Genomic DNA, 24,083 nt, shown 5'->3' with positions numbered 1-24,083 from the left:
TCAGTCCAGGCTCTGGGTATTGAGGAGTCTGATGGCTTGGGAGAAGAAACTGTTACATAGTCTGGTCGTGAGAGCCCAAATGCTTCGGAGCCTTTTCCCAGACGGCAGGAGGGAGAAGAGATTGTATGAGGGGTGCGTGGGGTCCTTCATAATGCTGTTTTCTTTGCGGATGCAGCGTGTAGTGTAAATCTCCGTGATGGCGGGAAGAGAGACCCCGAAGGCCTTCTCAGCTGACTTCACTATCCGCTGCAGGGTCTTGCGATCTCTTTAGTTCACATTCAGAGACAGGTTATTGGCTCTGCACCAGTCTGTTAGCTGCTGCACCTCCTCTCTGTATGCTGATTCGACGTTCTTGCTGATGAGCCCCAGCACAGTCGTGTTATCGGCAACTTGATGATGTGGTTCGAGCTGTGTGTTGCAGCACAGTCGTGGGTCAGCAGAGTGAACAGCAGTGGACTGAGCACACAGCCCTGGGGAGCCCCCGTGCTCAGTGTGATGGTGTTGGAGATGCTGCTCCTGATCCAGACTGACTGAGGTCTCGCAGTCAGGAAGTCTAGGATTCAGTTGCAGAGGGAGGTGTTCAGATCCAGTAGGCTCAGCTTTCCAATCAGTTTCTGAGGGATGATTGTGTTGAATGCTGAACTGAAGTCTATGAATAGCATTCGAACGTACGTGTCTTTTTTGTTCAGGTGGAGGGTGATAGCAATGGCGTCATCTGTTGAATGGTTGGGATGGTATGTGAACTGCAGGGGATCCAGTGAGTGGGGCAGCAGGGTCTTGATATGCCTCATGACGAGCCTCTCGAAACACTTCATGATGATGGATGTGAGCGCAACGGGACGGTAGTCACTGAGGCAGGACACTGAAGACTTCTTCGGCACGGGGATGATGGTGGCGGCCTTGAAGCATGTTGGAATGGTGGCGCTGCTCAGGGAGATGTTGAAGATGTCAGTGAGAACATCTGCTAGCTGATCTGCACATCCTCTAAGCACTCTGCCAAGAATATTGTCTGGTCCAGCAGCCTTCTGTGGGTTGACCCTTCACAGGGTTCTCCTCACATTGGCCACGGTGAGACACAGGACCTGGTCATTTGGAGGAGGGGTGGACTTCCTCGCTGCCACATCATTATCCTCCTCAAACCGGGCGTAGAAGTTGTTCAGCGCATCTGGGAGGGAGGCATCACCTGCACAGTCAGGAGATGTTGTCCTGTAGTTGGTGATGTCCTGAATGCCCTTCCACATGCACCGTGTGTCGCCGCTGTCCTGGAAGTGGCTGTGGATTCGCTGGGCATGTGCACGCTTTGCCCCTCTGATGGCCTGGGACAGATTGACCCTCGTTGTTAGGGCGGCTTTGTCGCTTGCTCTGGAGGTGGAGTCGTGGGTCCTCAGCAGCGCACGCACCTCCGCGGTCATCCATGGCTCCTGGTTAGCGCGTGTAGTGATGGTCTTGGACACAGTGATGTCATTGATGCATCATTGTTTTCAATCTCCAAAGGGATCCTACCACGAAACATATCTTTACCTCCCATCCCACCCCACTCTCCACTTTCTGCAGGGATCGCTCCCTCCATGATTCCCTTGTCCATTCATCCCACCACACTAATCTTCCTCCTGGCACTTATCCCTGCAAGTTCAAAGGACAACACCTGCCCATTCACCTCCTCCTTTACCTCCATTCAGAGTCCCAAACAGTCCTTCCAGGTGAGGCAACGCTTCACTTATGAATCTATCTGGTGCTTGCAGTGTGGCCTCCTGTACATTGGGGGGAGACCTATTGTAAATAGGAGACCGCTTCATTGAGTACTTCCGCTCCTCCCAGTACCCATTCCAGCACATTCATCCACTTGTGCCATGATGAAGCTACCCTCAATGTAGAGGAACAACACCTTATATTCCATCTGGGTGATTTCTCCTTCCAGTTTAAAAATAAAATTCCCTCCCCGCTCCCATCTTCCTCTGTTGGTCTCTTACTACTTCCCACCTGCCTATCACCTCCCCCGGTGCTCCTCCTCCTCCCCTTTCTCCTATATCTACATGTTCATAGTTTGTTGTCCATTGATCCTGTTTACAGTTACTGTTCTATTGATTTGTTAAGTATGCCTGCAGAAAAGGAAACTCAGGGTTGTATGTGGTGACGTGTATGTACTCCAATAATAAATTTTACTTTGAACTTTGAAAATACTTCAGAAGTCATACTATGGAAAGTTAGATTGCTTGGGATCAGGCAGACCTAGATAACTGGATACACAATTAGCCTGATGTAGGAAACAGAGGGAGATGATGGAAGGTTGTTTCTTGAACCGGAGGCCCATCATGAATACTTTTCACCTAGGCTTGGTGCTAGGCCCATTGCTATTTGTCATCTGTATCAATGGATTTGAATGAGAATGTACTAAGTTTGTAGATGACACTAAAATTGGTGGTATCATTGACAACGAAGATGGTTATGATTTGCAGAGGCATCTTGACCATCTGGGTAAGTGGGTTGAGGAATGGCATATAGAGTTTAATTCAAATGTGTGAGGACAAATCAGGGTAGGACATTTACAGTGAATTGTAGGGTCCTGGGGAGTGATGTTCAGCAGAGACATCAAGGTGTAAAAGCACATGGTTCCCTGAAATTGGCACGCTGGCCTTCATCAGTCGGGGTAAATGGTGTAGAAGTTGGGATGTTGTATTGCACTTGTACTGTACAAGACATCGGTGAGATCCAGTTTAGAATAATATATTCCACTTTGCCCATCCTGTTGTAGGAAAGGTGCCATTAAGCTGAAAGGTGCAGCGGAGATTTGTAAGGGTGTTGCCAGGACTTGATGGATTGCATTATGGAGAGAGTCTTAGAACACTGCATCACTAAACAGACCCTTCAGCCCATCTGGTCTGTGCCGAACCATTAATCTGCCTAGTCCCATCAACCTGCTTCCGTGCCATAGACCTCCATATCCCTCCCATCCATGTATGAATCCAAATTAATTTTAAATATTAAAATCGATCTGGCCTTTACAGTTTATGCTGACAACTCATTCCATACTCTCACCACCCTCTGAGTGAAATTGTTCCCCCTCATGTTGCCCTAAACCATTTCACTTTTCACTCTTAACCCATGACTACTAGTTGTTGTCTCGCTCAACCTCTGTGAAAAATGTCTGCATTTACCCTATTTATACCCCTCATAATTTTTCATACCTCCATCAAATCTCCCCTCAATCCTATACATTCTAGGGAATGAAGTCCTAACCTGTTCCTGTAACTCGCCCTCGCCCGACAACTCCTTGTAAATTTTCTCTGCACTCTTTCAATCTTCTTTATATCCTTTCTGTATATAGGTGACCAAAACTGGATATGGTACTCCAAAATAGCTCTCAACAATATCTTACACAATTTCAACATAACATCCCAATTCCTGTCAGTACATTGATTTATAAAGGGCAATGTGCCAAAAGCTTACTTTATGACCCTATCTACTTTGGACGCCACTTTCAACGAATTATGGATCTTTATTCCCAGGTCCCTCTGTTGTACCACACTCCCCAGTGCCTTACCACTCATCATGTAAGACCTACTCTGGTTGGTCCTCTGAAATTGCAATACCACACACTCGTTTGCATTAAATTACATCTGCCATTTATCAGCCCATTTTTCTGGTGTCCCAGTCAATACAAGGAAAGTTAAGATCACCTACTTTCACAACTTTATGTTTCTTGCTACAGACCTCAATCTCTCGACCAATTTGCTCCTCTAAATCCAACGGACTCTTGGGTAATCCTAACAAAGGTCATACCTTTCTTATTCTTCATTTATTCTCAATTTTATCCTTAAAGCCTCACAAGATGAATTCTACAGTTTGTCCTGTCATTTTTCCTGACGAGTAATGCCAGCTGTCCCCCTTTAATCCCTCTTGCTCTATCAAATCGCAATAATGGAATCCCAGAATATTGAGCTGATGGTCCTGCCCCTCCTGCAACTAAGTCTCACTAGTGGCTGGAATGTGATAATTCCATGTACTGATCCATGCCCTAAACTCATCCACCTTCCCTACAATACCTTGCATTTGAATATACGTAGCTCAGAACATTGCCACCATACTCAACCTTTTGATTCCAGACTTTTTAATCTAGGGTTAACAACATCTTTCTCCACAGCAACTCCACTATCTGTTCTGGCACTTTGGTTCCCATCCACCTGCAACTTCAGTTTAAACCCGCTTCCCCGCCCCCCCCCCCCCCGCCTCACCATGCAGCACTAGCAAACCTTCCCGATTCATGTGCAAACTTTCCCTTCTGTACGGGCCCCAGATTACCTGGAAGAGAGCCCAATGATCCAAAAATCTACACTCCAATATCTCCTCAAAAACTTTGGCGTACAAAATGTGCCGTTCCCTGTTCGCTTCTAATAAACTCTTTCCATCTACACACTTCAATGTCTGCTCAACAACTGACACAACAAATGTACCAGCTGCCCTGCTCACTTTTAAACCCTCTTTCCCACTGTGCAATCCAATGTCTCCTTGGGGACTGTGGCACACAAAAGCTTGTGCAGGTTGAGACTTTTTATTGGAGCGTGGGAGCACGAGGAGTGATCTTGTCAAGGTGTATAAAATCATGATGTGCATAGGTAGGGTCACTGCCCACAGTTTTTAATCCTCCACGACTGGAGAATTAATTATTAGAGGGCTTAGGTTTAAGCTGAGAGGGGAAAGGTTTAATAGGAATCCAAGAGGCAACTTTTTCAACCAGAGGGAGATGACTATATGGAAAGAGCCGCCAGAGGAATTGGTTGAGGCAGCTACACGGGATTGGAAAAGTTTATAAGAATATTGGCCAGACACATGTAGATGGGAAACTTGGTCAGCATGAACATGTTGGGCAAAGGGTGTATTTTCATGCTGCATGGCTCTGAATTTATAAAAACATAGAAAAACCTGCAGCACAATACGGGCCCTTCTGCCTACAAAGCTGTGCCAAACATGTCCTTACCTGAGAAATTACCTAGGGTTACCCATAGCCCTCTATTTTCCTAAGCTCCATGTACCTATTCAGGAGTCTCTTAAAAGACCCTGTCATATCCGCCTCCACCATATGGAGCCAGTGATCATTAATGGAGAATGTGTGGAGCAGGTTAAGACCTACAAGTATCTGGGAGTACAGTTAGACGAGAAGCTAGACTGGACTGCCAACACAGATGCCTTGTGCAGGAAGGCACAGAGTCGACTGTACTTCCTAAGAAGGTTGGCGTCATTCAATGTCTGTAGTGAGATGCTGAACATGTTCTATAGGTCAGTTGTGGAGAGCGCCCTCTTCTTTGTGGTGGCGTGTTGGGGAGGAAGCATTAAGAAGAGGGACGCCTCACGTCTTAATAAGCTGGTAAGGAAGGTGGGCTCTGTCGTGGGCAAAGTACTGGAGAGTTTAACATCGGTAGCTGAGCGAAGGGCGCTGAGTAGGCTACGGTCAATTATGGATAACTCTGAACATCCTCTACATAGCACCATCCAGAGACAGAGAAGCAGTTTCAGCGACAGGTTACTATCGATGCAATGCTCCTCAGACAGGATGAAGAGGTCAATACTCCCCAATGCCATTAGGCTTTACAATTCTACCGCCAGGACTTAAGAACTTTTTAAAAGCTATTAATGCTTTTTGAGATAGTGATTTAGATGCATATCATATTTTTTACTGAGTTAAGTATTGTATGTAATTAGTTTTGCTACAACAAGTGTATGGGACATTGGGAAAAAAGTTGAATTTCCCCATGGGGATGAATAAAGTATCTATCTATCTATCTATCTATCTATCACCACCCTCGCCAGCAGTCCATTCCACTCACTCACCACTCTGTGTGAAAAAAACTTACCCCTGACATCTTCTCTGTACCTACTTCCAAGCACCTTAAAGTGCGCCCTCTCGTGTTAGCCATTTCAGCCCTGGGAAAAAGCCTCTGACTATCCACACGATCAATGCCTCTCATCATTTTGTACACCTCTATCAGGTCACCTCTCATCCTCCTTCACTCAAAGGAGAAAATGCTGAGTTCACTCAACCTATTTTCATAAGGCACGCTCCCCAATCCAGGCAACATCCTTGTAAATCTCCTCTGCATCCTTTCTATGGTTTTCACATCTTTCCTGTAGTGAGGCGACTAGAACTGAGCACAGTACTCCAAGTGGGGTCTGACCAGGGTCCTATATAGCTGCAACATTAGCTCTCAGCTATCAAACTCAATCCCATGATTGATGATGGCCAGTAAACCCTATGCCTTCTTAACCACAGAGTCAACCTGCGCAGTTTTCAGTGTCAAATGGACTTGAACCCCAAGATCCCTCTGATCCTTCAAGAGTCTTACCATTAATGCTATATTTTGCCATCATATTTGACCTACCAAAGTGAACCACCTCACACTTATCTAGGTTGAACTCCATCTGCCATTTCTCAGCCCAGTTTTGCATCCTATCAGTGTCTCGCTGTAACCTTTGACAGCCCTCCACACTATACACATGCATGCTGCCTTACTTTCTCAATAAGCCTTGCATAGGGTACCTTATCAAGTGCCTTGCTGAAATCCATATACACTACATCTACTGCTTTACCTTCATCAATGTGTTCAGTCACATCCTCAAAAAAATTCAATCAGGCTTGTAAGGCACAACCTGCCTTTCACAAAGCCAATGCTGACTGTTCCTAATCGTATTATCCCTCTCCGAATGTTCATAAATCCTGCCTCTTGGTATCTTCTCCATCAACTTACCAACCACTGAAGTAAGATTCACTGGTCTATAATTTCCTGGGCATCTCTACTCCCTTTCTTGAATAACGGAATAACATCCGCAACCGTCCAATCCTCCGGAACCTCTCCCATCCTTATTGATGATGCAAAGATGATCTCCAGATGGTCAGCAGTCCCCTCCTTCACCTCTCACAGTAGCCTGGGGTACATCTCGTTTGGTCCCAGTGACTTATCCAACTTGATGCTTTCCAGAAGTTCCAGCACATCCTCTTCCTTAATATCTACATGCTCAAGCTTTTCAGCTTGCTGTAAGTCATCCCTACAATCCCCAAGGTCCTTTTCTGTAGTGAATACTTAAGCAAAGTATTCATTAAGTACCTCTGCTATCCCCATCAGTTCCATACACACTTCTCCACTGTCACATTTGATTGGTCCTATTCTCTCATATGTTATTCTCTTTCTCTTCACATACTTGTAGAATGCCTTGGGGTTTTCCTTAATCCTGTCCGCCAAGGCCTTCTCATGGCCCCTTCTAGCTCTCCTAATTTCATTCTTAAACTCCTTCCTGCTAGCCTTATAATCTTCTAGATCTCTTTCATTACCTAGTTTTTTGAACCTTTCGTAAGCTCTTCTTCGAACACCAATCAGCTTGACATGAAGGTTAATATTAAGTTTGCGCTTTCTATTGGACATGTCAAAATAATTCAGGAAATATAATGCCATATTTATCATTGTTATCTCCAGAAGGCACACTTAAAAGTGAAAGTCACCTCCGTTTTATTAAATATCTTTTGATCAAGACAACAGGAGTTTTTAGATGAATAATTTTGTGGATAAAAGATTGAGCAGGGAAGAGGTGTATTTTTAATATTTTAAAATTGGTCCATGCCAATCACATCATCTTCCCTGCTAGTCCCAGTTACTTGTGTTAGACCATCAGACATAGAGCAGAATTAGGCCATTCAGCCCATCAAGTGTGCTCTGCCATTCCATCATGCCTGATCCCAGATCCCACTCAACCCCATACACCGACCTTCTCGCTAAATCCTTTGATACCTTCACCGATCAGGAAACGATCAACTTCCGCCTTAAATATACCCACGGACTTGGCCTCCACTGCAGTCTGTGGCAGAGCATTACACAGATTTTCTACTCTGACTAAAGAAATCCCTCCTGAACTCTCTTCTAAAAGGTAGCCCCTCAATTTTCAGGCTGTGCCCTCTAGTTCTGGATACCCCCACCATAGGAACCATCCTCTCCACATCCACCCTATCTAGTCCTTCCAACATTTGGTAGGTTTCAATGAGATCTCTCCTCATTCTTCTAAATTCCAGTGAGTACAGGCCCAAAGCTGCCAAACACTCCTCATATGTTAACCCCTTCATTCCCAGAATCATTCTCACAAACCTTCTCTGGATTCTCTCCAATGATAACACATCCTTTCTGAGATATGGGGCCAAAACTGTTGACAATGCTCCAAGTGTGGCCTGACTAGTGTCATAAAGTCTCAACATTATCTCCATGTTTTTATTTTCTACTCCCCTTGAAATAAATGCCAGCATTGCATTTGCCTTCTTTACCACATACTCAACCTGAAAATGAACTTACTGGGAGTCTTGCACAAGGACTCCCAAGTCCCTTTACACCTCAGATGTTTGAGCCTTGTCCCCAGTTAGATAATAGTCTGCACTATTGTTCCTTTTACCACAATGCATTATCATACATTTCCCAACACTGTATTCCATCAGCCACTTTTTTGCGCATTCTTCCGATTTTCCTAATCCCTGCTGCAAATGCATTGCTTCCTCAGCACTACCTACTCCTCCACGTATCTTTGTATCATCTGCAACTTTGCCACAATGCCAGCGATTCCACTACTAAGTCATTGACAAAGAATGTGAAAAATAGCAGCCCCAATACTGACCCCCTGAGGGACACCATTAATCACTGGCAGCCAACCAGAAAAGGCCTCTTTTATTCCCACTTGCTGCCTCCTGCCTGTCAGCCATTCTTCTATCCATGCCAGTATCTTCTGTGTAACGCCATAGGATTTTATCTTGTTACGCAGCTTCATGTGGCACCTTATCAAATGCCCTCTTAAAATCCAAGTAAATGACATCCACTGCCTCTCCTTTGTTCACCCTGCTTGTTACTTCCTCAAAGAACTCTAACAGATTTGTCAGGCAAGATTTCTCTTTACAGAAACCATACTGAGTTTGACTTATGTTATCATTAGTCTCCATTCTCAACCTCGAAATCTCATCCTGAATAATAGATTCCAACACTTTCCCAACCACTGAGGTTAGGCTAACAGGCCTATAATTCCCCATTTGCAATCTTCCAGTCCTCTGGAACCATGCCAGAATCAAGTGATTCTTGAAAGATCATGACCAATGCATCTGTTATCTCTTCAGCAACCTCTCTCAGAACTCTGGGATGTAGTCCAACTGGCCCAGGTGACTTATCCACCTTAAGACCTTTGAGTTTGCCTAGCAATTTTTCCTTTGTAATAGCAATGGCGTGTTGGCGCGTGGCCTAGTGGATAAGGCATCGGTCTAGTGATCTGAAGGTCGCTGGTTCGAGCTCAGCTGAGGCAGCGTATTGTGTCCTTGAGCAAGGCACTTAACAACACATTGCTCTGCGACGACACCGGTGCCAAGCTGCTTGGGTCCTAGTGCCCTTCCCTTGGACAACATCGGTGGTGTGGAGAGGGGAAGGCTTGCAATATGGGCAACTGCTGGTATCCCATACAACCCTGCCCAGGCCTGCGCCCTGGAAATCTTCCAAGGCGCAAATCCATGGTCTCACGAGACTAACGGATGCCTATAATAGCAGTGGCACTCATGCTCCCTGACACTCACAGACCTCTGACACATTGCTAGTGTCTCCTTAGTGAAGACTTGCAAAATACCCATCAAGTTCATCTGACATTTCTTTGACCTCCATTAATACCCCAACATTATTTTCCGGTGGTCCAATATCAACTCTAACTTCCTTTTACACTTTATATATCTGAAAAAACTTTTAGTATCCTGCTTTATATTATTGGCTAGTTTGCCCTCATATTTCATCTTCTCCCTTACAGCTTTTTAGTTGCCTTTTATTGAATTTTAAAAGCTTCCTGATCATTCAAATTCCCATTTACTTTTGCTACCTTAGATGCCCTTTGCTTGGCTTTTATGCAGTCCTTAACTTCCCTTGTCAGCCATTGTTGCCTACCCTCCATTTGAGAACTTCTTCTGTGGGACATATCTATCCTGTGCCTTGTGAACTATTCCCAGAAACTTCAGCCATCTCTGCTCTGCTGTCATCCCCAACAGTATCCTCCTCCAGTCCACCTGGGCAGGCTCCTCTCTCGTGCCTCTGTAGTTGCCTTTATTCCATTGTGATACTGATGCATGTGACTTGTGCTTCTCCATCTCAAATTGCAGTATGAGTTCAATCATATCATGATCACTGTCTCAGTCTTAATCTTCCATGTAGTTATCCAAATATCTCTTAAATATTGTGATTGTACCTGCTTTGGTCACTTCCACTGGCAGCTCATTCCAGGTACGTACTCAGTAATCTCTATGTAAATAAATTACCTCATCTTGCTTTCAAATCTCTCTTTTTCTATCTTGTATGTGTGCCCTCTAACTTTGGATTCCTCAGTCATGGGGAAAAGGTAATGACCGGCTGCCTTATCCATACCCCTCATGATTTTATGAACTTCTGTGAGATCACTTCTCATTCTCCTACACTCCAAACAATAAAGTTACAGTGCGGCACACACAAAATGCTGGTGGAACACAGCAGGCCAGGCAGCATCTATAGGGAGAAGCGCTGTCGACGTTTCGGGCCGAGACCCTTCGTCAGGACTAACTGAAAGGCCTCTTTTATTCCCACTCACTGCCTCCTGCCTGTCAGCCACTCTTTCCTTTCGGTTAGTCCCGACGAAGGGTCTCGGCCCGAAACGTTGACAGCGCTTCTCCCTATAGATGCTGCCTGGCCTGCTGTGTTCCATCAGCATTTTGTGTGTGTTGCTGTTTGAATTTCCAGCATCTGCAGATTTCCTCGAAGTTACAGTGTGGTTAACCTTTGCATATAACTTGAGCCCTCTAGTCTAGGGAGCACCTTCATAAATCTCGTCTGCACTCTCTACAGCTCAACAATGTATTACCTCCAACAGTGTGACCAATACTGCACGTAATACTCCAAGTATGGTCTCACCAACTTGGAACATACCTGCAACATAATGTCCCTTCCTGCCCTGACTGTTAAACATTTGCTGAACTGCTTGTGCAGCTGCTTTCAGTGAATGTCCCTCAGTTCCACACATTTGTCAGTGCCCTGCCATTTCACTCTATAGGTTCTACCCTGGTTTGAATATCCAAAATACACCTCGTATTTATCTAAGTTGAGATACTTTTGCCATTCTTTAGCCCATCTCACAAACTGATCAGGATCTCTTTGTAATTCTTCCATTGACAAGATCTTCTGCTTTAGTGTCACCAGCAAACTTGCTGATTGTGACATGTACATTCATAGTTATGAAACAAAATTGCTGGAAGGGCGACTTAACTCTCTAAATGATGTCCACCATTTACTGTTTTACAAGGACCTGAAAGTTAAGTAGGGATTGGCCTAAACACAGACATTTTAGTTGTATTTATCATTTTAATGTAATAGTGATTGAGAACTTAGATTGTTGACTTGATAATACCAAAGTTGTTGAATTTCCTGGTGATGAGATGAGTCCTCATGAATCCTCCCAGAGAATTACAACTGCAAAAATACTTGACCTCTTCTATTACTAAGCAATAAAAAAATGTATATCTTTATTCCAAGACCTGAAATGAGATCAAGTCATTCTTCATGCCTTATTCCTATTGCTTTGGTCCTTTGTAACTGCGTTCTGCTGTTTAAAACTTCATCTTCTCCTTATTTCTAGTTTGAATAACATCTGTTGAGATTTCTTTGCTTGGTCTCACCAATTTGGGGTAATGGTTGTTCAGCCTCATTGACATTACCACCTCTCCTTAGGTCAATGCTTCTTTATTTGATGTTATTCTCATAGAGGGCAAGCAAAAGGTAATTGAATGAGATCCATGTCTTCAGTACTCTAAGTTAGTTTTCTCTATTGGACTAAAAATATGGATCTAAATTCTGCTATTTAGTCATTGGTATATTTTTCCGTAAGACAAAGGAACAGAATTAGGCCATTTGGCCCATCAAGTCTGCTCAGCCATTTCATCATAGTTGATCCATTTCCCTCTCAATCCCATTCTATTGCCTTCTCCCCAACGAACCTGTCAACTTCCACCTTAAATACATCCAATGACCTGGCCTCTACAGCTGTCTGTGGCAAAGAATTCCAGATTCACCGCCCTCTAGCTAAAAAAAATTCCTCATTTCCGTTCCAAATGGACAAAGTTTTTGTCTCTTCACTGAACTGAGGCCTCACTTTCGTGAACTTCAGTTCTGAATGTTACTATTTGCATGATTGTTTTTCCTGCACATTGGGTGTTTGACAGGTCTTCTCTTTTTTAATTGGTTCTATTGGGATTCTTTGGGTTTTTTTTGGGAGCCTGTAAGCAGACAAATCTCAAAGTTGTATATAGTATACATACTTTGATAATAAATGTACTGTGACATCCCTCTATTCTGAGGCAATGCTATCTGGTCCTAGAACTCCCCATCATGGGAAACATCGTCTCCACGTCCACTCTGTCTAGGCCTTTTAACATTCGGTAGATTTCAGAGAGATCCCCCACCCCCTTTATTCCTCTAAATTCCAGTAAAGCCCGGAACCATCAACCACACCACATACAATAAGTATTGAGTGGACTTCTGGAAGTCTAAAAAATATATATGTAACTATTTCAAATGACTTGGGTATATATGGAGAATACTATTGCTGATTTTTAAATTTATTAACATTATTATAGTTGAAGTTAATTGAAAACAAAGAAAAATTGTGCTTTTTCTTTTAGGTACATTTACACAACTTTCACAAATAGACCTGGATTGGTGCTGTCACCTCCACCACAAGGATGGGGCCAAAGATGATTGTGGACTGCCAAGTGATGGGTGCGTATAAAATCATTTATTATTAAATTTTTTTATTGTGGAATACAGATAAAAAATGAGATGATGATAAAAAGGGCAGCAAATAGTAAAGATGCCAAAAGAAATTTAGTTTAGACTACCAACAATATTTGGAAAAGATGTTTCAAGCCATACTGTATATTCCTATAACTCCTTGGACTCCAAAATTGTTTATATTGCTTTTTGTTGCTTCATGCACATTTAAATCTTGAATGAACTACTACTTGTGCATCATGTCTAGACATCTCGTGAAGTTGAAGATCTCTAACGTAAAGAATCATGAACTCTACTTTTATGCAGTTTGAAAATATTTTTACGCACTATTTCCAGCTTGGGAACTGTGATTACTTTAGTAGTGGTAGTGCTGTACTTCATCTGAAATGTTACTCTAAGCCCCCTTCTCTTACTAGTGGGTGGAGATGATCATTTCATACCGACTTTGTTTTGTTAGATTCAAATTTCTGCCTTGTTCCCGAGTGGAACAGTGAATGCATGGAAATTTACTTAATTGGTTATAACATAGCTTCAAATGGCTTGCCATTGTGGAAATTACGTATGGGTAAGCATCTTTGTTTAGCTGCTAAATCCTTTCCTTCTGTCTTGTAGTCTTAGCAAACAGAGAAATTCAAGAATGTTACCTTTATTATTTAATATTGCAGCCTAGATAATGCAACTTGAAGATATATCACTTTGATAAATGAACTTTATTATTTTGTATTGTAATAGCTCATTAAATAAAGTTTCATACATATTTCCATTGGTTATATCAAACTGATTTTCCTTCATCTTCTGGAGGGTTTGTCTTCCAAACAGGTTCTTTAAGATGGTGAGGTACCTTTTCTAACATTGTCTGAAAAAGCAAAAACAGTTAAAGATCTACAGACTTCTGACAGACAAATGAGAAAAATAGTGGAAACCCCATTATCAATACAAGACTGACCTTGGTCACCTCCATTGCGACTCCTTCAGGAAGATTGCGCTGGATATATTCCAGATATACCTCAGCAGTGCTTCCAGTCAAATGTTTGAGCTGGCAAAGACGAAGAATACAAATTAATCCAGAATCCAGTTTCATGCTCTTTGTTAACCAGTTACTGAACTACTTTCAAATACTTCTGGTCATGGATAGATTCCATCTGCCTGTGCACGTTGTTGCTTGTTTCCTCCCAAAGTGAACTTCTACAACTTGCTTTAAATTTCAGCAGCCAGGAATCTTACTATACTCTTCACTTCTAAATTTGATACACTTTAGATATTGTAATCCCACCATTTTTATACAATATACCCAAATGAAAGACAATTGGTGTATAGTATTCTCCAGGCCTTTTATTTTGGGTTCCTCTATTTTTCCAAGTACTGTTTTCTTACGTAAAGTTTATCCTCAAAGATCCTTACAAACACCTACTTACTCAGTCATACTGCAGGTAAACATGCACTTTGGCTCACTGAGTCCATGCCGACCATCAAGCTCCTATTCACACTGATACCCCACCTTCCCTTCGTTGCCCACCATATTGTATTAGCCGCCGACAAAAGAGCAGCAATTTACAGCGACCAGTTATGTCTGTATGACTTCGGAACGTGGGAGGAAACCCTTGTGGTTACACACAAAATCCACAAAGACTGCGTAACTGAAAGTCAGGATTGAACCCAAGCTGTGCCAAGTGCAACCTCAATTTCTCCTTCATCAATCTGTTTATCAAAAAATTTCACTGGATTTCTAGAATAGTGAATACAGAGACAGGAATGGACTCGCAAATGTAAACTTTCAAAGTACTTAATTATTTCTTTACCCCAAGTTAATTTTAAAAACTTTTTCATGGCTTATGTTAAAGTGATTGACATATAACTGCTGAGAAAATACTCACATCCATTTCTGAACAAGGCTATTATGTGTACCAGTGATTTTGTCAATCAAAAGACTACTTGCAAGGAGGAAATATTATTCACAATATTTATTAGGTTCATTAAGAAATAACAGTAAATTCTGATCACACTGGACTCACAAGTATTTGCTTCCTCAATACTTTTGGGTGTATCTTCTAGGTTTTGGGCTGCTGATCATGGAAATAACCATGAAATTTCCATATCATGCACCATTTTTAAAAAATTGCTTATACTTATTATTTCAAATCTTAAGTCAAGTCAAAATAACTGATGCCAAGATTAAGGCAGGCATTTTTGTTTGTCCATAAGTCAAACAGGTCATCAGTGACAGGCAATTCTTCTAGTGGGACTGGAGAAAAATCACATGGAAGGCATTCAAGGATATTTTTGAAATTTTTTTTGGCAACTACAGTGCACCAAACTATGTGCAGAAGGTTGACGTGCTTCAAGCATACAACACCATGAAGTGGAACATGTCACTAAGGATTCATTTTCTGCATTCCCGTTTAGACAGCTTCCCTGTAAATCAGTGACAAGCATGATAAAAGATTTCAACAGGACATCGCGGCTGATTATTGTTGGGCACTTATGTGAGAAGCCTCAGATACTGAGTACAAATAAAAATCATCAACAAAATATTTGTAGCTTGTTGAACTGCTGCAAAGCATCAACAGCATTACAGAATTAAATGCAGTATATTCAAAAAACGTTGATTTCCTGTTTCTCCAAATTCCTACATGATAGAAGAAGTTTGAAACTACATTTGTGTTCAAGTGGTCTAGTGGCTTATCATAAAAAAAATTGAGGAAGCAACGTTTTTATTTTGTCCAGAGTCATTAAACATAGGGTGCCAGGGCTTTTTCCTACATTACATTTGCCTTTTGTCCCTAACTGTCCTAGCAATCCTGGAAAGAAGATTTAAAAGGAACTAAGATCAGGCTTATCTGTATTTTGGTCCTGACAGTCCTAGCAAATGGAGAAGAACATTTGAATAGAGCAGCCCAAGTGAAAGTGACTGTTGATGAAGAGGAAATGCTCTGTTTTGGGTACAAATTCTAATGCTTTCAGTTGCAGTTTTGGCAATGTTGAGATGGCAGTTAAGATTATCATATGCTCCTTTGGTAGGATGTGGGAGGTTAAGAAACTTCAAGTCCCTGGTGACCATACCTGTAGGAAGTGTGTCAAACTGCAGCTCATGACTGACCTCATTGAGTGGCTAGAGCTGTGGTTGAACTGAGGAGTCTCTGTGCTACTGAATTATCATAGGCAGGGCTTTAATGAAGTGATCATACCTAATGGGCAGGTACCTAGAAAGGATAGGCAGAGTGCAAGATTCCTCCTTTTTTTAAAGACAGCACACAACATTTATTAGGTAAACGTTCCAACAATAAATTTAAAGGGAGTACAGCAACTATCACCTGAGCCAGATAATGAACGAAAGGGATTTTGAAATCCTGAGATAATCAAATTCTACTGCATCATAAAACAAAAAAAAAAAATGCTCTGGTCAGAATACTTCCAAACAATAGCAGGAATTGATATAATAATCTAGAGACCATGGGAACATTATGAAAATAGTATCAAACATGAGGGTAAAAAATGAAAAATAAAGAGCTTTCCCAACAGATATAACATCAGTTACATCAATGAGTAGAAGCAGACCATTTGGCCCTTGATGTCACCTGTGCCATTTAATAGAATCATGGCTGACTATTCAAAATTTTGAAACAGTAAAGCAAAATCTGTGCCAATTAGATAATGGAACAAGTATTGTAAAAACAGAACGTAAAGCAGTAACAAAAATAATTTTAACTTTAAATATTTTCATCCATCAGCTGAGTATTTATCGTAAAGTATTTACTATGTCCTGACTAGCCATTTTGCCTTTTACTTACTTACCTCTATACGTCTGTAGTGTGTCCTCATCTCATATTGAACTCTGTGTTTCTTGAAAATGTGAATAGATTTGAGAAGTGTCAATCTATCAACTTTCTTTGGAGGTTCATACCTTTAAATAAAAGTAGATGCAAATTTTATGTTAAATTATATTTAGTTACATCGACCTTACAAGTGCATTCTATCAGCTACATTGTAATATTCAAAAAATCATGATTTGTAATATTGTAGAAAGAATAAATATTGCAGATGAGGAGAACTAAAAGTTGTACATAAAAACATTGTTCCATGATTTATGGAATCCATGGAGCATAATTACAAATACGCTTTCTACAATGTTTTCATCAATCTGGTAAATTCTGACGAGAGTTTTGCTCAATCCTACAGAAGTTCTCTCTTACGAGTCACACTTGAATTTCGTCTGTTTGAATCACTGCAGTGACGAAATTTCACAAACACGAGAAAGTCTGCAGATGCTGGAAATCCAAAACAACGCACACAAGATGCTGCAGGAACTCAGCAGGTCAGGCAGCATTTATGGAAGAGAGTAAACAGTCGATGTTTTGGGCCAAGACCCTTCATCAGTGACAGAATTTAGCTGGCACCAAATAAAAAGCAACTATATATTTTGGGATAAATATATGGCAGATAATATTTCTGTAATGAAGTCATGGGAACATTGCTTTTTCTGTCAGTGATCCAAGTATCAGTTGCCTTCCTCCCAATGGAAGCAAGCACTTTGCTTGCATTCGTTTAACGACCTTAAATTCCAAAGTAACTCGGGAGAATATTAACCACATTTTATCTTTTTTTAAAAACTTACTGACAATGATAAAAGATGTTAAAGTGAGTCTTAAAAGAATTAAGGAAAAGAACAGTTTGCTAGAATTTAAAAGTTTGGCATCTGTACTACTAAGGTTGAAAGAAAATAAGGTTGGCCTTGTCAAAGAGTACAGTACCTTGGATACCCTGATATCAAATTCAAAATCGAGTTAATTGCCACATCAAGTACATGTATATATGCACAGGTTCCAGTAAAATAACTTCCAGCAGCAGCATCAGGTTTATTATCACCACCTTGTCTGATGTGATAATTGTTTTTGCAGCAGCAATGCAATGCAAAGACAATTCCGATAAGATACATCATAGATGAATAGTGCAAAGAAAAAAAAACCAGCTGGTTAGTATTTATCGATTCATGAAGCATTCAGAAATCCGATGGCAGAGGGGAAGGAGCTACTTCTGCGTTACTGAGCAACAGACTCAACAGTCTGGAGGAACTCAAGTCAGACAGCATCGATGGAACAGAAGAAACAGAAGTGTTTCAGGCCAAGACCTTCCATCAGTTCCTCCGGCTTTTTGTGCATGTTGGTCAAGATTTTCAGCGGCTGCTGAATCTCTTGTGTCCCCAGGCTCCTGTACCTCATCCTGAAGTTAGAAATGAGAAGAGGGCATGTCCTGGATGGTGAAGGTCCTTAGCTGATGAATGCTGCCTTCTTGAGGCACTGCCTCTTAACGATACCTTAAACAGTGGGGAAGGTTGTGCCAATGATGGAGCTGGCTAGGTGCAGTCCTTTGCAGACTCTCAGCGTTCACAAGAAAAACAAATTATACACAATTTTTACAAGAGTAAACAGAACTTGAACCATGAAGTCTATTTTAGTGCAATGCTCACTCGTCTTGCTGGTTAGCTGAAGAACAGAATGGTCAAAGGGAAGTAGCTGTTCTTGAACCCGGTGGTGTGACTCTTCAGGCTCTGTTACAAATGATAGCAGTGAAAAGAAGACATGGTGGGGAAGGAAATGCTTGTTTTGTGTCGGCATACTCCACTACTCTCTGCAGCTTCTTATGTTCCTATACATTTGAATTGCCATATCAGACCACAATGCAACCAGTCAGGATATTGTCAACAGTACATCTAGAAGTTTATTAAGAGTGTCCAATGACAAGCCAAACCTCCTAAGAATGTAAAGATGCTGGAATATTCTTCCTTGTAATTGCATTTATGTACTGGGCTCACAAAGGGCCAGGTGATATGTTAACAGCCAGGACTGCTGGCTTTCTCCATCGCCGACCCCCCAAATGTAGACTAGTGCATGTTTGCCCTTCTGCCCCTTTCTGAAGTGGACAACGAGCTCCTTAGTTTTACTGACACTGAACAAGAGATTGTTTTGCAGCACCACTCGAAAAGGTGTCCTATCTCACTCCAGTAAGCTGACTCTTGGTGATTCATCTAACGGTAGTGTAGATGGTGATTTTAAAGATGGTACTGGAGGTAAGATTTGCCTGAAGAAAGATGTAGACTGGAGAACTTCCATGGAGGGTTCCTCCTGACACAAATCAAAAAATTGAGTGCTGTGTAACAATGATTCTACATTTTTTTGGTTGGAGGACCGAACACTTGAGTCCTGAGGCTGAAAAGTGATACCAGTGCATCTTGAATATCAGAAAATTTGCAAAATGAAATTAAGTTTTACGAGTATGAACAATTGCACAGTAATGGTAGGGGAATATGGCTTTGTTTTAGTGAAAACATGGATTGACTGAAAACCAAGTGTTTTTACTCCCCACCATAATTTATGTATAACACTTTAACTATTTGAGACATGGTGAGGGACGTTCGCACAATTAAATTTGTAGAGCTGATAGAGTACATGTCATTTTTCTTGTCCCATTATTGAACTGCATTTGAAGGAAAAGAATTTGGATTACACTTAGTATAAGTCTAGAGCATCATAACAAAGGTGTTCTAAGGAACAATTAAAAACTTACACTTTGTCAACAGTGATGTTCAACTCTTTAGCTGCAAGTGTGGCAAAATATTCATAGCTATCCAGTACCAATTTATCGTGGCCTTTTACCAACACAGAGATCTTCTTGTAAAGTGTATCAGGGACATCTGTTACTATTATCTAAATGAACATTAAATCAGAAAAATTATAATAAGTTATTTCAGACAGATTCTAAAAGGAAATGTCAAATTCCAAAGCAGGCAAATATACTAATACCTAACAATTTTTATTTAGCATGACTTAGCAGGGAGAATGGTAGAGTACCTCTGTCATTTCTGTCAAAAAGCATCTCATGAAATATCTCATTTTATTTTGTCTACAATAAAGTCATTTATTTTGCACAGACCAAGGTACAAGTTGTGATCCCTCATCAGTTTCAGCAAACTAACTGAGGTGGTGATGTGGATTTGAAGATGGTGGAAAAAACTTCAACAGAGAAACATGATTCTGATTACCAGCTTGTAACAGTATTGACTGCAGATGTAGGTAGTTCATAAGAGAAGGCCAAGGCCAAACCAAAGAGTTAACATAGCCCACTGATACACTATCCAATGCCAAATGATATACTGCCCTGGGGTAACTGTTCTGTGGATTTTTTTAATATTGGGGAAATTAGATTAACTTGTTGAATTATTCCTGTTTGTCCTAATGTTATATAACTGTATGCTATTTCTAAGTAACAATATCCAAATTAGTTTAAGTAAACTCAAGTATTGAAACATTGATTAAATAATATTTGAAAATAAAGATTATTTTTTTCTGCATATGATTACATTCTTTTTTTTAAGACTTCCAGTCAGCTTTTGAAATCTTTCATTTAAATGAGTCTGCTTGTAAACTGGATATTAATTTAGAGGAAGTGGTTGACACTTGCAACAAATATCAAATTAGGATATTGCAAAGGAAAATTACTAATATAGGATGGTGGCATAAAAAGCATTACATGAAATTCACTGGCAACAACTTTCAAGTGATGCTTTTTTTCTAGAAATACTCTTTCTTAGCAGGAGAACTCTGTGGCAGAAATTCACAGCAAAATAAAGTCTTAATTTATTTGCAATCTTTCATTATATTTTTAAAAACTTAACCTTATGATAATATTAAAAATGACCTCAACAAATATCTATCAGAGAGCTCCATGTATTACTAAGCTTTACACAAAAGCAAATATAGAAGTAGGGAGTGGGTGTAGGAGGGATGCATTGGAAATTTATTGTGCTGTTGCAGTCGAGAAAGGTGAAATAAAAATGCAAAGATTTTTAAAAGATGTTTGTTAAACTAATGAATTTTGATGTAATATAATAGGTATTTAAAATTATGCGAAAATGAAAAGTAAAAGCTGACAGGCTTCAGAAATGCTAAGCAAAGAAACAAGAGGCCATTGATGAGATGAAATGCTAGACAAGTAGAATAGAGGGCAAGAGAAAACTTCTTTTCAACAAGTTGAGGTTATGGAATTTTCACTCAGTGTTGAGAATTAGCATTTAAGTTAGATTGTATGGGTATATTAGGAGTATCGGAACAGTAAGTATTTGAGTATTTGCTCACGTTTATGGTAAACACAGGATAGAACAAAGAGACTTGTTTCCTTGTTGCATATAGATAGGAATCAGCTAAAATGTTACTTCAAATATCTTATGCAAAAATAATTTGGCATTTTCTAGAGGATACCCAATTAATTTTGTTTCTCAGAATACAAAAAAATAAACTATATAACATTCTTTAAAAGTGCAGCTGGGTTTATTCTAGTTTTGTCCCACATTAACAAAACCACCGAACTGCTGATAAAGCTGTCACAGGAGCAACCTTGCACTCAATGTCAGTAAGACCAAAGAATTGATTGTGGACTTAACACTGACCATAAGATATAGGAGCAAAATCAGGCCATCTGGCTCACTGAGTCTGCTCCACCATTTCATCATGGCTGATCCAATTCCATGTCAGCTCCAATCACCTGCCGTCTCCCCACAGCCTTCACGCCCTGACTAATCAAGAACCTATTAACCTCTGCCTTAAATATACCCCAAGCAGCCTGTGGCAATGAAGACCAGATTCGCCACTCTCTGGCTAAAGAAATTCCTCATCTCCATTCTAAATGAACATCCCTCTGTTCTAAGGCTGTGCCCTCTTCAGAAAGGAGAAGACGAGGGAACACTCACACCAGTCCTCATCAAGGGATCAGAAGTGGAAAGGGTAAGCAACTTAAAGTTCCTGGGTGTCAACATCTTGGAGGATCTATGGTGGGGCTAACATATCGATGCAGTTCCAAAGACTGAAGCATTACAGTAAGTACAGCAGCTATATTTCATTTGGAGGAGATTTGGTACATCACCAAAAGACACTCGCACATTTTTACAGATCATTCTAAATGGCTGTATCACCGTCTGGTATGGGGGGGAATGCACTGCACAGGATCAAAATAAGCCGCAAAGAGTTAATTCCATCATGGGCACTAGCTGCTCCAGGACATCTTCAAGGAGTGATACCTGAAAAAGGCCACATCCATCATCACCCAGGGCGTGCCCTCTTCTCATTGCTACCACCAGGGAGGAGGTATAGGAGTCTGAAGGCACACACTCAATGATCAGCTTCTCCTCTGCCATCAGAAATCTGAATGGACACTGAACCCATGAACACTACCTCACTACATTTCGTCTTGCCTTTTGCACTGCTTATTTAGCGTGTGTGTTTATACATACTTACTGTAATTTACAGTTTTATGTATCGCATAACAGTAAATTTCATGATATATGCCAATGGGATTAAACCTGATTCTGACTCTGAATTTGAAAGGTAACTCGAGTTTTCACAGCAAATCAGTACTTAAAATATATAGCACGGATCCTTAAAAAGAGCATCCAAAACACTAACAAAAAGTGTGGGAATCCTTACCGAGGGAGCTGTGGAATAGTGTGAAGATCCCCAATGAATTCTTGATGGAAAAATTGGCAGTAACCTTTTCCTACTGTAACCAAAATATATAAAACAGCATCACAATTTTGCAAAAGCTAAACTGTATTTCAAGACTTCTTTTAAAGTCATCTATTTATATAGAACCTTTCATCGTGTTCCTAGTCATCTCAAAATATTTAATCATAAATTATGTATGAAGCTCATTATTGCATAGTAAATGTAACACAAAACTGGCAAGTAAATCCTAGGAACATTATGTAAGATAAATGACCAATGTATTGTTACTACTGGTTGAGATTAACTGTTGGCCCAGATATCAGGGGAACTACCTTCTCTAAACATTTTGTATTATCACTTTATATCTGCCTTAATAATTATTTCATCCCAATAAGTTAAAGAAATCTAATTATCTAAAACCTTTAAAACTTACCATAGGCATACTGTTAGCATATTATTGGCAGTATAATTCAAAAGTGGAACGCCATCAACCTGAAAGCCAATACGAGTAAAATAATTTTGTCATTAAAACACATTTAATTTTACTGTTCAAATTAAACAGTTAACATTGAGGGATTTTTTTTGGACACACACCACTGTTTAAAATACTGTAAACATTTACAGATATGTTGTATTAGTTCTGCCTGGTAAGTTAAACACCTCTCAAATGATACCATTTCCACGGAGAAAATTATATTTGAGAGGAAAGAAAAAAAAGTGAACATTTGGCGAAAACGCTAAAGAAAAGTTGCCTACAGGATTTTTTAAAAAAAAATCGACAGATGCAAATGAAAATGAAATGGCGAGATGCTCAGAACAGAAAAAAATAGAAATGCAAGATCACATATCTCATGTTTTATGCAGAAAGTCCATTTGTAGAGCCCAGCAGCAGATACGAGAAAGAATGAATAGAGGGAACTGTCACGGAATTTGATTAATTCCAGTAATTTAGAATTATGAAGCAAGGGGGCAAACTGGGAAGGCGGCAAACTGTTTTTGGCAACTGGAGGGCGTTATGGAATGAGGGAAAATATTGAAAAAGCAGTTATTTAAGATCGAAAACGGGAGAAACTTGTTTAGAGCGGGGTCTGCATGGTCAGGTAAAGAGGACGAAGGGGTCCAGCACAGCAGACACACTGGTCTGTCTCATTCAACACAGCTCGAGCGTCGGGGCTCTGAGTCTCCGACCATGGCAAACCCGAGTACAAAACGACGAGACTTTACCCTAAAAAAGCGCCTGAACACACCACACGTAGTCCTGTAGACCGCCATCCCGGTCTCGGAGTGCGGAAAAGCAGCACTGCTTCCGGGTAACGGAGGGTGCCCAATCAGGAGTAAGGGGCCAGTTTATGAACTTCGTACGCAGTGCGAGCGGTTCTCCTTCATTCAGCCCATCTATCTCACAGAAACTAATTACAACACCTTCATTGCAGCTTTATGAAATTCAGGTTAGACTGCATCGGGAGTAATAATAAAGACAAGGATACCATATCATATGCAGCCTTCTATTTCCAAACATATCTTTTAGGGAGATTAGCGTGCATCGCAAGAGAGCCGCGGGTTAAGACTCCAGACCAGAAAGAAAGAGGCAGGTGTATGTCCGTGGGAAGGAAATGCAGGATAGGAGGTGCACACTGTCCGGGGCATCAACTCCAGAGTTGGAAGTATTCAACCAAGGACAGTGGAGACCCACGCGACCCTCTCTAATCCTAAACCGTAAAAAGGAAGCAGTGATAGTGGGGGACTCAGTTATCGGGTTGGGGGGGGGGGGGTTGAGAATCAGGTGAGC

At 41.0% G+C, this 24,083-nt stretch overlaps 1 protein-coding gene across 1 annotated transcript; it reads right to left on the bottom strand.

The window, feature by feature from the left end:
• Positions 1-13,494: 13,494 nt before the first annotated feature.
• On the bottom strand, positions 13,495-23,657 carry mrps10 (mitochondrial ribosomal protein S10). The gene is made up of 7 exons (XM_073050740.1): positions 23,519-23,657; positions 22,728-22,786; positions 22,277-22,349; positions 19,365-19,504; positions 16,596-16,704; positions 13,750-13,839; positions 13,495-13,659 (listed from the first exon to the last, which is right to left on the bottom strand). The coding sequence occupies exons 1-7, from the start codon at positions 23,564-23,566 to the stop codon at positions 13,576-13,578; spliced, it is 603 nt and encodes a 200-aa protein (XP_072906841.1). The 5' UTR covers positions 23,567-23,657; the 3' UTR covers positions 13,495-13,575.
• Positions 23,658-24,083: the final 426 nt, after the last annotated feature.

This window comes from Hemitrygon akajei, chromosome 7 (genome assembly GCF_048418815.1).
Source record: "Hemitrygon akajei chromosome 7, sHemAka1.3, whole genome shotgun sequence".
Taxonomy (NCBI): Eukaryota; Metazoa; Chordata; class Chondrichthyes; order Myliobatiformes; family Dasyatidae; genus Hemitrygon; species Hemitrygon akajei.
Note: the sequence above shows the minus strand (reverse complement) of the source record. Positions and strands in the feature narration are given on the sequence as shown.